This window comes from Podarcis filfolensis (assembly GCF_964270895.1).
Source record: "Podarcis filfolensis genome assembly, chromosome: 8".
NCBI classification, from domain to species: domain Eukaryota; kingdom Metazoa; phylum Chordata; class Lepidosauria; order Squamata; family Lacertidae; genus Podarcis; species Podarcis filfolensis.
In genome coordinates this window covers 3977656-3990842 of record NC_139611.1, presented here as the reverse complement: position 1 = coordinate 3990842, position 13187 = coordinate 3977656, and the positions used below count along the sequence as shown (strand labels likewise).

General features: G+C 47.3%; 1 protein-coding gene across 3 annotated transcripts in view; it reads right to left on the bottom strand.

The window, feature by feature from the left end:
* LOC310769830 (tetraspanin-15-like) overlaps positions 1 to 13187 on the bottom strand; it is a 98873-nt gene that overhangs the window by 32919 nt on the left and 52767 nt on the right. For 2 of the 3 annotated variants that reach the window (XM_083629640.1, XM_083629639.1), the window contains one exon: positions 8894 to 9007. The exons of the other annotated variant lie outside the window; for it this stretch is intronic. In XM_083629640.1, the coding sequence (XP_083485766.1) occupies positions 8894 to 9007 (114 nt within the window). The remainder of the gene's footprint in view (positions 1 to 8893; positions 9008 to 13187) is intronic. 3 annotated transcript variants of the gene reach the window in all.

Genomic DNA, 13187 nt, shown 5'->3' with positions numbered 1-13187 from the left:
ATCAAAACTCTTTTCAGTCTCTTTGCTAAAATATCAGCAAAGATTTTATAATCCACATTCAATAACGAGATGGGTCGGTAGTTTTTAAGTTGAGTCTTTTCAGTCTCTGTCTTTGGTATAAGTGTGATATAGGCCTCACTCCACGTATCAGGTGCCCTTCTCCCCTCCATAATCTCATTACAGACTTCCTTCAAAGGTTGTATCAGTCCTTCCTTCAAAACTTTATAATATTTGGAAGTCAGTCCATCCGGCCCGGGGGATTTGCCCAGCGTCATGCCTTGAATGGCATCTTCTATTTCTTGTGCTGATATCTCCTGGTTCAAAATTGTTTTACTTTCCTGCGAAACCTTTTTCAGCCCATTTTTCTCGAGGAATTGTTGTATATCCATTTCTTTCTGCGGCCCTTGTGTGTAGAGTTGTCTAAAGTAGTTCTGAAAACAGTTCCTAATTTCCGCTGGGTTGCTTGAACGTAATCCATCCCAGATCTCGTGAATACATTTCTGTTCCTAGGAAGTGACTATTGAATGTGCTCAAAATATATCATACTTCCTCACCTGACTAAAACCAGATATCATAATCGTCTCCTGATTCTTTTGGGTGATTATTTATTCATGCACACCTCTGATCTTTTATGCACATTGATCTGCATGCAAAGGAGTTAGAAGGACTTGAGTTCCAGCACCTCCATTAAGAAATACTCAAGGATGGTTTGGCGCGGAGGGGGTGGGGAGCCTTCTGCCATGTAAGCAACATTTACTTGTATGCCAAACACAGGCTGAACATCATTTCAGGGAGAGAGAAAACGGAATGCTTAAACTCTCTCTCCCCCGCCCTCTGCAAAGAGGAATCTGGGTACCTTCTGGCTGCAAAGTAGATGGTGGCTCACAGACACACACACACACACACACACACACACACACACACCCAAGAGAAATCCCAGCTGTTTTGTGATTACTTCTGAGGCAAGAGAATGGGATCGAGCCGCCGTAAACAATCCAGCAGGAGCAAGGCACTTCTAGAACTGGAGAACTGAAGCAAATCATGCTGGCATTATTCTCCTCACTTGCTCTTCCTTGGTGGAGAAGGGATCCATGTTGTCGCACAGAAAACAATTCAGGTGTCCAGGATTTTAGTGCACTGTGACTATGAATTAGTGGGACATCCCAGGAACAAGAAAAGTAGCAGCAAAGACTGGCGTTTATGAACTCTATAGATGAAGTCATGTTTCAGCTAAAAAATGTGACCTCCCCTTTCTTAGTTTGGAAGCTTCCTGAAATTTGTTCTGCCTGTGCCGTTGCAGATATAGGTAATAATTACCATACCCATATTTCAGAGACCAGGGCTGGTGTTTGTTTTATTTCTTTATTAGACTTATATACCACCTTTACCTTCCAAGTTGCTCACTGTGGAGCATGTAGTCCTCCTCCTCCTCCCCATTTCACCCTCACAACTGTTCTGTGAGTTAGGTTAGGCTAAGAGATCACACTGACTGGCCCAAGGTCACCCAGCGAGTGCCATGGCTAAGTAGGGATTCAAACCCTGGTCTCTCAGATCACGGTCCAACACCCTAACCATTATGCAACACTGTCTCTCTGGATTTGAGAGGGTGTGGGTAATGCCAGCCTCCCTGAAGTAGCCCAATGCTGTTACACCAGATGGGTGGGAGCTTAGAGTAGAATGAGGGGGGGGGCATACTGTGAAGCTGAATTGTCCTCTATATTCTGCCCCCTTCCAATATTGGGATAGACTAAATCACTGCACGAAACACAGAGAGCACCAGAGGCAGTTAGTAAAGATGGTACTGAATCCTGCATTGCAGGGGCTTGGACTAAAACTCCCGGGGTCCCTCCCAACTCTAGTTCTATGATTCTGTTTTTCTTTTTTAAAATGGCTATATTTATCTGGAAGCATTGGAAAGAAAACCATCCAGGCCAGGTGAAGAAAATCAATTTCCAGCCCAATTCACAAGCCATTTAAACTAATGTGATTCAGTTTAAGTGCTATTTTTTGAATCAAATAAAAATAAGCACTCATTGCGCTTGCCATCTTGCAAGTTTCCAAGAATGAGGAGGCAGAAGCTCTGCCCCTGGCGATAATGACAAGTTAAATATGACCCTGGTGGGATGCAATGCTTGTCATAATGAAAAAGCTTGTTCAATTCTTTCTGGCACATCTAGTGGATCTCAGTGTGGAAATTACCGTATTTTTCGCTCTATAGGACACACTTTTTCCCCTCCAAAAATGAAGGGGAAATGTGTGTGCGTCCTATAGGGCGAATGCAGGCTTTCGCTGAAGCCTGCAGAGTGAGAGGGGAGACCCCGCCGCCAGCCCCGCAAGCTCCGGGGACAGTGGGGAGGCGCGCTGCGTCTCCCTGCTGTCCCCGGACCTGGTCTGAGGGCGGGCGGCAGGGAGAAGAGCGCTTCTCCCCGCTGCCTGCCCCGCAAGCTCCGGGGACAGCGGGGAGGCGCAGCGCGTCTTCCCGCTGTCCCCGGACCTGATCTCAAGGCGGGTGGCGGGGAGAAGAGCGCTTCTCCCCGCTGCCTGCCCCGCAAGCTCCGGTGACAGCGGGGAGGCGCAGCGCGTCTCCCCGCTTTCCCCGGACCTGGTCTGAGGGCGGGCGGCAGGGAGAAGAGCGCTTCTCCCCGCTGCCTGCCCCGCAAGCTCCGGGGACAGCTGGGAGGCGCAGCGCGTCTCCCCGCTGTCCCCGCACCTGGTGTGAAGGCGGGCGGCGGGGAGAAGAGCGCTTCTCCCCGCTGCCTGCCCCGCAAGCTCCGGGGACAGCTGGGAGGCGCAGCGCGTCTCCCCGCTGTCCCCGGACCTGGTCTGAGGGCGGGCGGCAGGGAGAAGAGCGCTTCTCCCCGCTGCCTGCCCCACAAGCTCCGGGGACAGCTGGGAGGCGCAGCGCGTCTTCCTGCTGTCCCCTGACCTGATCTCAAGGCGGGAGGCGGGGAGAAGAGTGCGTCTTCCCGCTGCCTGCCTCGCAAGCTCCGGGGACAGTGGGGAGGCGCAGCGCGTCTCCCCGCTGTCCCCAGACCTGGTCTGAAGGCGGGCGGCAGGGAGAAGAGCGCTTCTCCCCGCTGCCTGCCCCACAAGCTCCGGGGACAGCTGGGAGGTGCAGCGCGTCTTCCCGCTGTCCCCGGACCTGGTCTGAAGGCGGGCTGCCGGCACCACAAGCGCCTGGGGGGAAATAATTTTTTTCCCTTTATTTCCCCCCCAAAAAACTTGATGCGTCCTATGGGCCGGTGCGTCCTATGGAGCGAAAAATACGGTAGTTCACTCACCTTTGCAGTAAAGGCCAAGGCAGGATGCAGCGTAAAAGGTAAGTCCTCTCCTGCTCTGACAAGCCACTGGCTTTGAAAAGTCACCAGTAAAAACAGCTGGTCGTGTTCTGAGAATGGTCGCATAAATTATCTTTGGGATGTGAATTAATTGCTTCTATTTCAAGGGAGATAGAATGCCATGCAGAATTTAGTTCACAGTGTCAATGGAGCATGTTATTTTGATTGCCCCATTTCTTTTATGGATGCCATGAAGCTTGGCCATCAGTCCTGAGCTGAATCGGGAGCCGCTCTTAAATCTATAAGAAAACTGCAAGTCTGGCTCAGCTGCCCCTTCCTGAAACACAGAGTGGAGTGAAAATGCAACATAGGAACGCTTGGTGTTCCAGGAAGGGGCAGCTGAGCCACACTTTTGCCATTTCCCATCTAGCACAATACAGTGGTTACAGATGCTTCAGGTTACATACGCTTCAGGTTACAGACTCTGCTAACCCAGAAATACCATTTTTTTGCTCTATAAGACTCACTTTTTCCCTCCTAAAAAGTAAGGGGAAATGTGTGTGGGTCTTATGGAGCGAATGCAGGCTGCGCAGCTATCCCAGAAGCCAGAACAGCAAGAGGGATTGCTGCTTTCACTGCGCAGCGATCCCTCTTGCTGTTCTGGCTTCTGAGATTCAGAATATTTTTTTTCTTGTTTTCCTCCTCCAAAAACTAGGTGCATCTTGTGGTTTGGTGCGTCTTATAGAGCGAAAAATACGATAGTACCTCGGGTTAAGAACTTTGCTTCAGGATGAGAACAGAAATCGTGCTCCGGCGGCGTGGCAGCAGCGTGAGGCCCCATTAGCTAAAGTGGTGCTTCAGGTTAAGAACAGTTTCAGGTTATGAACGGACCTCTGGAACGAATTAAATACTTAACCTGAGGTACCACTGTATGGTAGTATTGTCAACACTGGCTGGCAATAGCTTCCCAGGATTTCAGACCCAAAAATCTTTTCCCAGCCCTACCTTGAGATGCCAGGGATTGAATCCAATATCTTCTGCAAGCAAAGCGCTTGCTCTATTTTATTCATTTTTTATATTTATTCTTGCATATACACCCCACCTTTTTCTTCAAGGATCTCAAGGTGACATTATTATTGGTACCCCATGCATCTGATTGGGCTGCCCCAGCCACTCTGGGCAGCTTTCAGCATATGTAAAAACATAGTAAAACATTAAATCTTAAAAAGATTCCCTGCCTTCAGATGCCTCCTAAAAGTGATATAATTACTTTTCTCCTTGACATTTGATGGGACGTCATTCTACAAGGTGGGTGCCACTACTGAGAAGGTCCTCTGTCTGGTTCCCTGTAGCTTCACATTTCGCCGGGTGGGAACCACCAAAAAGCCCTCAGTGCTGGTTCTCAGTGTCCAGGCTGGAGACATGGTTTGCCCCCTCTTCCGTTAATCCCCAGAACAACCCTATGAGGCAGGCTGAGGCTAGGCTGAGAGGCAGCAACAGGCCCAAGGTCACCCAGGGAGCTTCATGGCTGAGTGGGGGATATGAACCCTGGTCTCCCAGGTCTGGGTTTGACACTCTAACCATCACAGCAGGCAGGCTCTCGGAAGGGAGCTTCCAAGTTCTTCTGAGGCACATCTAAAAAAATCCACTCCCCACCATCGTGAATGGAGAAAGCTGCCTGTGGTCTCCCTTAGTACTGCATGCACTGACTGGCAGCAGCTCTCCAGGGTATCAGGCAGGGAATCTCTTCCAGGCATATCTGAAGGTGCCAGGGATTGAACTTGAGGCCTTCTGTGTGCAAAGCAGATGGCTTGCCACTGAGCTACAGTCCCTCTTCTTAAATGAACGGGAGCAAGAGTGCCATTCACTGCCCACAAGGGTGGTCCAGTCCTGCAACTGTGATGAAGCTCAGTTTGGAAGCAGGATCCCACCCCCAAACCGAGAAGGAAGAGGCTCCCTCTGTCTTCCACGCTGTTACACCTCTCCCACCACTAGACTGCCGAATGTTTGCAAAGCACGTGGATCCTTGGACAAAAGGTCTCACTGAACTGTACACAGCAATTGTGTAGCAGAGATCACGTGCACCCAGAGAACTGCACATGGAGGGGACTGACAATGGGATTTAAAACCCCAGGAATACCTCCCCTCATGTGCCTTTCATGTACCAGCTTAGCACCCCGCAGCACTCTGAATCACAGAAGCTAAAACCCAAGGAAACTCAAAAGCAATGGCAGAGCTGTGCCGGCTCCCACAGAGAGGTGACAAACACAGCACTTTTTCAGTCAGCCACATATTCAGAGCTCTTGCTACTGCTAACCTCCATGGGACTTGATCTTCATTAATGTTGTTAGCCGCTCTGAGCCTGGCTTTGGCTGGGGAGGGCGGGATATAAATTATTATTATTATTATTATTATTATTATTATTATTATTATTAAACCCATAGCGTTCTAGCCTGCACCAAAAATAACTATCTTGGAGGCAGAGTGACCAAGTGATTTACCGATCACTTCAACTAGGCTGCGCTGGGTCACAGAATCATAGGCTTGGAGGGTACCCCAAAGGTCATCTAGTCCAACCCCCTGCAATGCTCAAGAATCCCTGACAGGTGGCCATCCAACCTCTGGTTAAAATCTTCCAATGAAGGGGAGTCCACCACCTTCCCAGATAATCCATTCCACCGTCTAACAGCTCTTGCTCTCAAAAAGTTCTTCCGAATGCTTAGGTGGAATCTCCTTTCTTGTCATTTAAATCCATTGGTTCACTTCAAGCTTGCTCCATCCTCCATGTGGCAGCCTTCCAGTATTTTAAGATGGCTCTCAGTCTTCTCTTCTCTGGGTTAAACATACCCAACTCTCTCCAGCACTCCATGTAAGACATGGTTCTCAGACCCTTTATCATCTTGGTTGCCCACCTCTGAACACATTGCAGCTCATCATTGGACGCAATGAAGTTTACGTATTTTGGAGCATGGGGGTGGGGTGGGGGGACATATTTGCAGCCACATAGAAGTGCCAAAAATAAATAAGCAGTTTTCCTAATACGTACAAAGAATTAAGGAATAGAAAAAACCCACCAATAGAACATTATAGGGAGGGAAGTACAATGGTCCTGTGCTTTGAAAAACAACTTAAATCTATTTATGATGGGACTATAAACAGTCATTGATAGGTTTCCCCCGTGTAGTTCTGGGCTGCTTCATCACCATTCTCCTGATCATTGCAACTCCACGAGATGCAATCTTGCATGGAGCCCCAGACCGAGGGAGGTTGACAGTTCTTTTGTGTTTCTTCCATTTGCGAATTATTGCACCAACTGTTGTCACTGTCTCACCAAGCTACTTGGCAATAGTCTTGTAGCCCAGTCCAGCCTTGGCAGGTCTACAATCTTGTCCCTGACATCCTTGGACAGCTCTTTGGTCTTGGTGGCTACTTTGGAATCTGCTGGATTGATTGCTTCTGTCGACAGGTGTCTTTTGTACAGGTACTGCAATGAGCTGGGATTACAGGTAAGACCTCTCCCTAGAAGCAGGTGCTTCTAATCTCAGCTCCTTACATACAGTGAAGATACCAGGTAACCTGACATCTGGCTGGTTGATAGGGGATCAAATACTTATTTCACTCATTATAATGCACATCACTCTCTGACTTTTGTCTTCTGGGTTTCTGGGGGTTTCCCTGTTGTTATTCTGTCTCTCACAGCTACAATAAACCTACCATTAAAATTACGGACTGGTCATTTCTTCGTCAGAGGGCAAACGGGCAAATTTAACAGGGGATCAAATACTTCCGCCCCCTCACTGTACAATACTGAGTGGATTTCAGAAAGTCAGTGGGGAACGAGTACCACGTGGTCCAGAGGGCGCAATCTTAACTGGTTAATTTTGAAGGCATTTCTTGAAACAAAAACAAACCACTGAACTCTCTGTGGCTGGAAGTTTTGTTTTGTTTTGTTTTTTAAGACCCAACCAATTCATGAAAGGTAACGATATCTGCAGATATCTGGCAGGATGGTCTGAACTCCAATAACCCCTTTGGTAGTAACTGCAGCAACCCTCCCCTCCTCCAAGTATATCTTGCCTTGCCCTCAGGCGCCTAAGATCAGTCATTATATTAAAAACACAGTCTTATAAACAGCAGATAAAAGCAGCCAAGAATCAATAGTCATTCAAGGGGAAAGACTAAAACTATTAAAACAATGAAATGTCATTAAAAGCTTATGTGGATTGCATCAAGTTCATATATATCAGCTTAAAGTGCTTTGTCCCCGCTTTGTCCCCAAAAGCCATCAGACGAAGGATTTGGAATTGTTTTCAGGAGGGTTTGGTGGCATGGTGTGACACAGAAGAAGGAAGCCTCAGACAATGTGAGCTAGGCTGAGAACGTGGGGATCTTGGAGTTACTGGTTTCAGCATTCAGAGCTGGGCAGTACTAGGAGCAGCAGGGCCCGTCCCTTGTAAAAACCTATTTCATTCTGGAAGATCGATGTCACAGTTCATGGGGACAAATAAGTTATAAATACAGGTGAAGAGGGAAGAGAGGGGGAAGAAAATACACCTGAACTGTAAAAATCTATCTAGATGCTAGTCTTTTGGGGACAACTCACATTCACCAAACATGCTAAAACTTGACAAAGTTGAAGCATGTGATAATCACAGTCACTATGCCTGTTTAACTTCTCTCTCTCATGCATATATATTCTATGTACTGTATATGCATTCTATATACATAGAAATAAGGCTATTGTCATGCTGCAGTTCACGTGGCTGCCAACAGGTGGCCACACCAACTGCAGCATGACAAATGGCAAGCAGACAAGCAAGGAAGCAGCATGGGGGGGGGGGCCCAGGAGGCTCAGGCGAGCTGTTTAACGGAGGAGGGGGTGCCCTTTGCACAGTGGTTTAGCAATCTGCTATGTGAAGCCCATCTTCCCTCCATTAAATGCAGGTGCAGCAAGGTTTAATGAAGAGGGTGGAGGCATCACATAAGGGCTAAGCAATTATGTGAAATGCCTCCTCTCTCCTTTAAAAGAATTGGGGTGAGCTGTGAGGAGAGGAGCAGGGAATAGGCAAGAAGGTGGCTGGGGTGTAAAGGGAAAAGGGTTCAGCCAGTTGTGTGGGAAGGGCAAATGGCAAAGCTGCAGGCAGAGTTGGAAAGTGGAGCAAGACACTGTAGTGTATCTGTAGTACAATAATATACAGGCAACTCCCCATCTGTGTGCGATCAACATGTGTGCGCCATTTTTGGCACTGCAAGGGGGCGGGGCTGGCGCACATGGTGCCTTGGAATGCAACCTCTGCACAAATGAGGAGTTGCCTGTATTTATTAACCAACTGCCTCTCTCATCCCCCCTATCAGATTGGCGATGCTTCAGGGGGCTCTGTGGTTAGATGTGTATTGCTGGGCTGTAACAGAACCTAGGGCTTCTGTCTGAAGTGAAGCAATGCAAGAAAGCCACTCAGCCACACCACCACCACCAGGAGTCTTCAGCAGGAGTGCTTGCCAGTGACCCAGAAAAGACTGTACCACTGCAGAAAGCCCATGACGTTGGAGAGAGGTCCACCTAACAACTTCCTTTTTCTTTTAGAAACTCACAGTTTGCACTTCTTTCATCTCACCTTCTTGATACAGCATGTGTAGGGCACCCCACAGGAGAGAGGGCCGCTGCTGTTGCAGGAATGGTATGGATTCACATGCCAGTCTCTGAATTCATCGCCTCCGCAGCAGGAAAACTGGGGGGGGGGGGGGGAGAGAGAAAGGAGATAATTGATAAGAACTTGTGAAGAGCTCTGGGTGGATCAGACCAAAGGCCCATCCTGCCCTTACAGTGGCCAATCAGGTGCCCACTTTCAGAAGCCCACAAGCAGGGTATGAACACAATGCTCTCTTGACTCACAGAATTTTAGAACTGTGGAGTTGGAAGGGACACCAAGGGTCATCTAGTCCAACCCCCTGCAATGCAGGAACGAAAGCTAAAGAATCCCTGACAGGTCGCTATCCAACCTTTGTTTAAAAACCTCCAATGAAGGAGAGCCCACCACCTCCTGAGGCAGCCTGTTCCACTGTCATGCTGTTAGAAAGTTATTTCTAATGTTTAATTGGAACTCCCTTCTTGCAATTTGAATCCATTGGTTTGGATCCTACCTTCCAGAGCAGCAGAAAACTAGCTGGCTCTTTCCCCCCAAGTAACAGCCCTTTAGATATTTGAAGAAGGCTATCACATTACCTCTCAGCCTCCTCTTTTCCAGGCTAAACATCCTCAAATCCCTCAACCTTGTGAGGCCTGGTTTGTTTGCCTGCTTGTTTTACATCTCAGGAACAGGAAGACCCAACAAGAAGCTTGGAGCCAGTGCTACTCCCTTGTATTCTACACCCATGTTCAGAGGCAGCTGGGGATTCTGAGGAGAGCTTTGTTGCCCTCACCCCCTGCTTGTAGGCTTCCCACCTGCATCTGGTGAGCAACTGTGGGAATCAGGATGCTGCACTAGGTAAGCCTTTTCATCCTCAAGCATCCCATCTCAGCTAACCTTTGCCACTGCTTATTTTATCATCATGGAGACCATAGTGGAATGAAGGAGGCTTTCTTTCTCTTTAGCAAATAGCTGCAAAAATGTGCAGAACTGAATTTAAAATGGGGGAAAATGAGAAACTGAGAGAACTAAAACTACAAAATCCTTCTTTCCATGGTCTCCAGTGAGCTCTTCTCCAAAAGAAGTCTTCTCACCTGCCAAAAGAAGTGGGAAACACCTAACAGTATAATATATTTCAAGTACCATGGGCATGAATGGTTACTTGACTTGGCACTTTATCTGTGCTTCAATGAGTGTGGTTTAGATCAATTATATTCTGTACTGACTGTTTTTCCCTCCTTCCAGTCTTCATATGGCCTATCCCTTGATCTGGGACCCAGTTAAAGCCATTATCTCCTTGCCATGTTCAAAAACTTTGCAATGAGGTATAAGGGACCCAGAACTAGGGTTGCCACCCTTGTTCTGGCAAAATATAGGGCAGGACAGGAGTTGGGGGCGATTTTTTTAAAAAAATCTGATGCTGAAATTACTTCAAAGCAATCTGTTACAATCTATTGCTGCCTAACAGGATGGCCTCTCTAGAATTTGTCACATGAACACACAAATTTTTAAATCTCTTTGTGCTTCACCACCCAGAGCTTAAATGCACAATCTTTCACACACATACAGTGTTACCTCTGGTTACGAACGCTTCAGGTTACGAGCTCCACTAACCCAGAAGTAGCTGCTCCTGGTTGCGAACTTTGCCCCAGGATGCAAACGGAAATCGCACAGCGGGAGGCCCCATTAGCGAAAGCGCGCCTCATGTTAAGCATGGTTTCAGCTTAAGAACAGACCCCCAGAACGAATTAAGTTCGTAACCAGAGGTACCACTGTACATTTGGAGAGGATCCCTAACTTGGCCTAGAAAGTGGGGTGTGTGTGTGAAGAAGAAATACAGGACAAACTACATCCTTTATTGAATCAATACAGGATGTAGCGTTTTACATTGAAACCCGGACGATTGATCCTCTATTATACAGGACAGGTGGCAAGCCTAAATGGGCGATCATCATCTGAGGCCGTTCTCCGTGTTCCTGCTCCACATGAGGTTCAGAGGGTGGCAACACAGGAACAGGCATTTTCTGTGGTGCTTTAGACTGATTAAACAAACAATCTATGGCCTTTTAAATGTGTTTGTGGGAGACAGCTTATTGGTTTGTTTTTGTATTTTGCAATGTATTTTGTGTTCTCATTTTGTATTTGTAAACTGCCTTGTGATCTTTGGATGAAGGGTGGTATACGAATAATAACCCCAACTTGGTCCCCTCCAGACGGCTTGGACTACAACCTCCTTCAGTCTCAAGATCATATAGCTGTGCTGCTTGGGGCTGATGGGAGTCACAGTCCAAAGTAATCTGGAGAGCACCAGGTTGGGGAAGGTTGCCTTGCGTCCTAATTTCCTCCTGCCACTCATCATTATGTCTTCACATCTGCAAAAAGAGGGAAATGTTTGCCTTCTCTCCTTTCCCCTCTCACCCCATGAAAATCCACACAAGCTAATAGCATGCAAAATCATTCACACTATATTGGTTCTCCAATTCACAGGGCTGAAATTCAATCTGCTTCATTTGCTTTGAGAATACATTATTTCTGCAGGCAATCAAGATATTTCAATGCTGGATGCAGAGACTTATCGCCTTCCACCTGTCTCTGTTCTCATTGGCCGGCGCTTGGGTACATCCATCCTCCTTGTAACTCACCTGCTGGGCTGCATTTAAACACCAGCAGTTTTATGGAGCTGGTGTAGTTGGGAAATTAGACTGAATCAGAGGCCTCTAGGGAGTATGTGGGAAATCAGCCACAGCGGTCACAGCAAATGAACAAAATGAGCATCCCTTTCTCCAGAAATGGTTTGTGGCAGGTAGATCCAGTTACCTGTTTCAATTCTGAAAGATAAACAGCTCACAACAGGCAGCAGACATTGGTGGAGACCAGCCAGTCTCCAAGGCATGTTTCCATGAGTGCATGAAGAAGTGAACCTATGGGACTCTGTTTGCAGGTGGTGAATTGGGGCAGCTGCTTCAGCTCCATTTGGGGGGGAAAGGTTCAACAGCTCTTGGGAAAGGACTGGCAGCTGTGGGCAGGTCTTCTCTATCCTCTTAAAAAAACAACAACAGCTGTGAAAGCTGCTACCTTCAGTGGTGCAACAGCATGAACAGTGCTATGGCCACAGCCTGCCTGCCTGCCTTCCTTCCTGAGCAGCTAAAGCTTTGCTGCCACCGCCACCCTATCTCTGTGGCCAGTAAGCCCTGTCCTGTCTCCACTGACATTGTTCCAAGGATGGAATTGCAACCCCTGAAACAGTCACCCCAATAGGAAAAATAGGGCAGCAAATTGGGAAATGGCTTTCTCAGTCCACTCCATCCTTGGACTTAATTCAAGGTGCCAGTACTGACCATTTCAAGCCCTTCACAGCCTGGGTCCCACTTAGAGGCTGCCTTTCCCTTTGCTCCGATGCTCTTTTAACTTTGTGCAAGGTGGAAATTGTCCCAGGGAGAAGCTGGACCTTCATGCCAATTGCCCCAAGGCAGTGAACTGCTTCCTGGAGCACATAATTCTACTCTTTCTCATTGGGCTTCCACAGGTCTCTGTGTGCAAAGCACATCTCTTCTGCTTGGTTTTTGGTTTGACTGGATGGTTTGCTTAGGTTTTTGTTGGCGGCGGTGCTGCTGCTGTTTTTTTTGCTCCTTTTCACTAGTCTGTTGAATTTATTAAAAAAAACATTTTTATTTATTATGGTACCCCAGCATCAGTGCTGAAAAAGTGGTTGATAAATGTTTTAAATAAATAAAATGGCTGCAGGCTGGTCATCAGGGGTCTGTTATATTGTCCTCTCCCTCAGACCGCACAGCCAAGGAGACATCCCCACAGCGCTCTGAAAGGGAGAATTATCGAGCACAAACCAGAAGAGTGTCACAAGATGGATTTGGGGGTGGAATGAGGAGGGATGCGTTTGACACCACAATCCTTGCCTCTCAATAAGAAAAGACATTTCAAATTCAGCCTGCTATGGACATGCACTGTGGAGTCTGCTTGATATGCAGATAATAAGTCAGTCATCAAGGGAGACATCTCCCAAAATTGTAGCCATTAAGCTGTCTGGATAAAATAAGCAGAAATCAAGAAGATTTATGGACTCAAGACAACCACTCTCTCATTGGACTATAATTTGTACTATTTATTGCTTTTGAAATTGGTCTTTTCCTTTCATACTTGGCTCCTCAGTCAAAGGAACTGGAGATGGCCAAGATCCTTTGCAAAAGAATGATCTTAAGAACTGCAAGAACCTGAGAATTTTGGTTTCAGATCTGCACTTTATCTTCTTGGTTTTTCAAACACG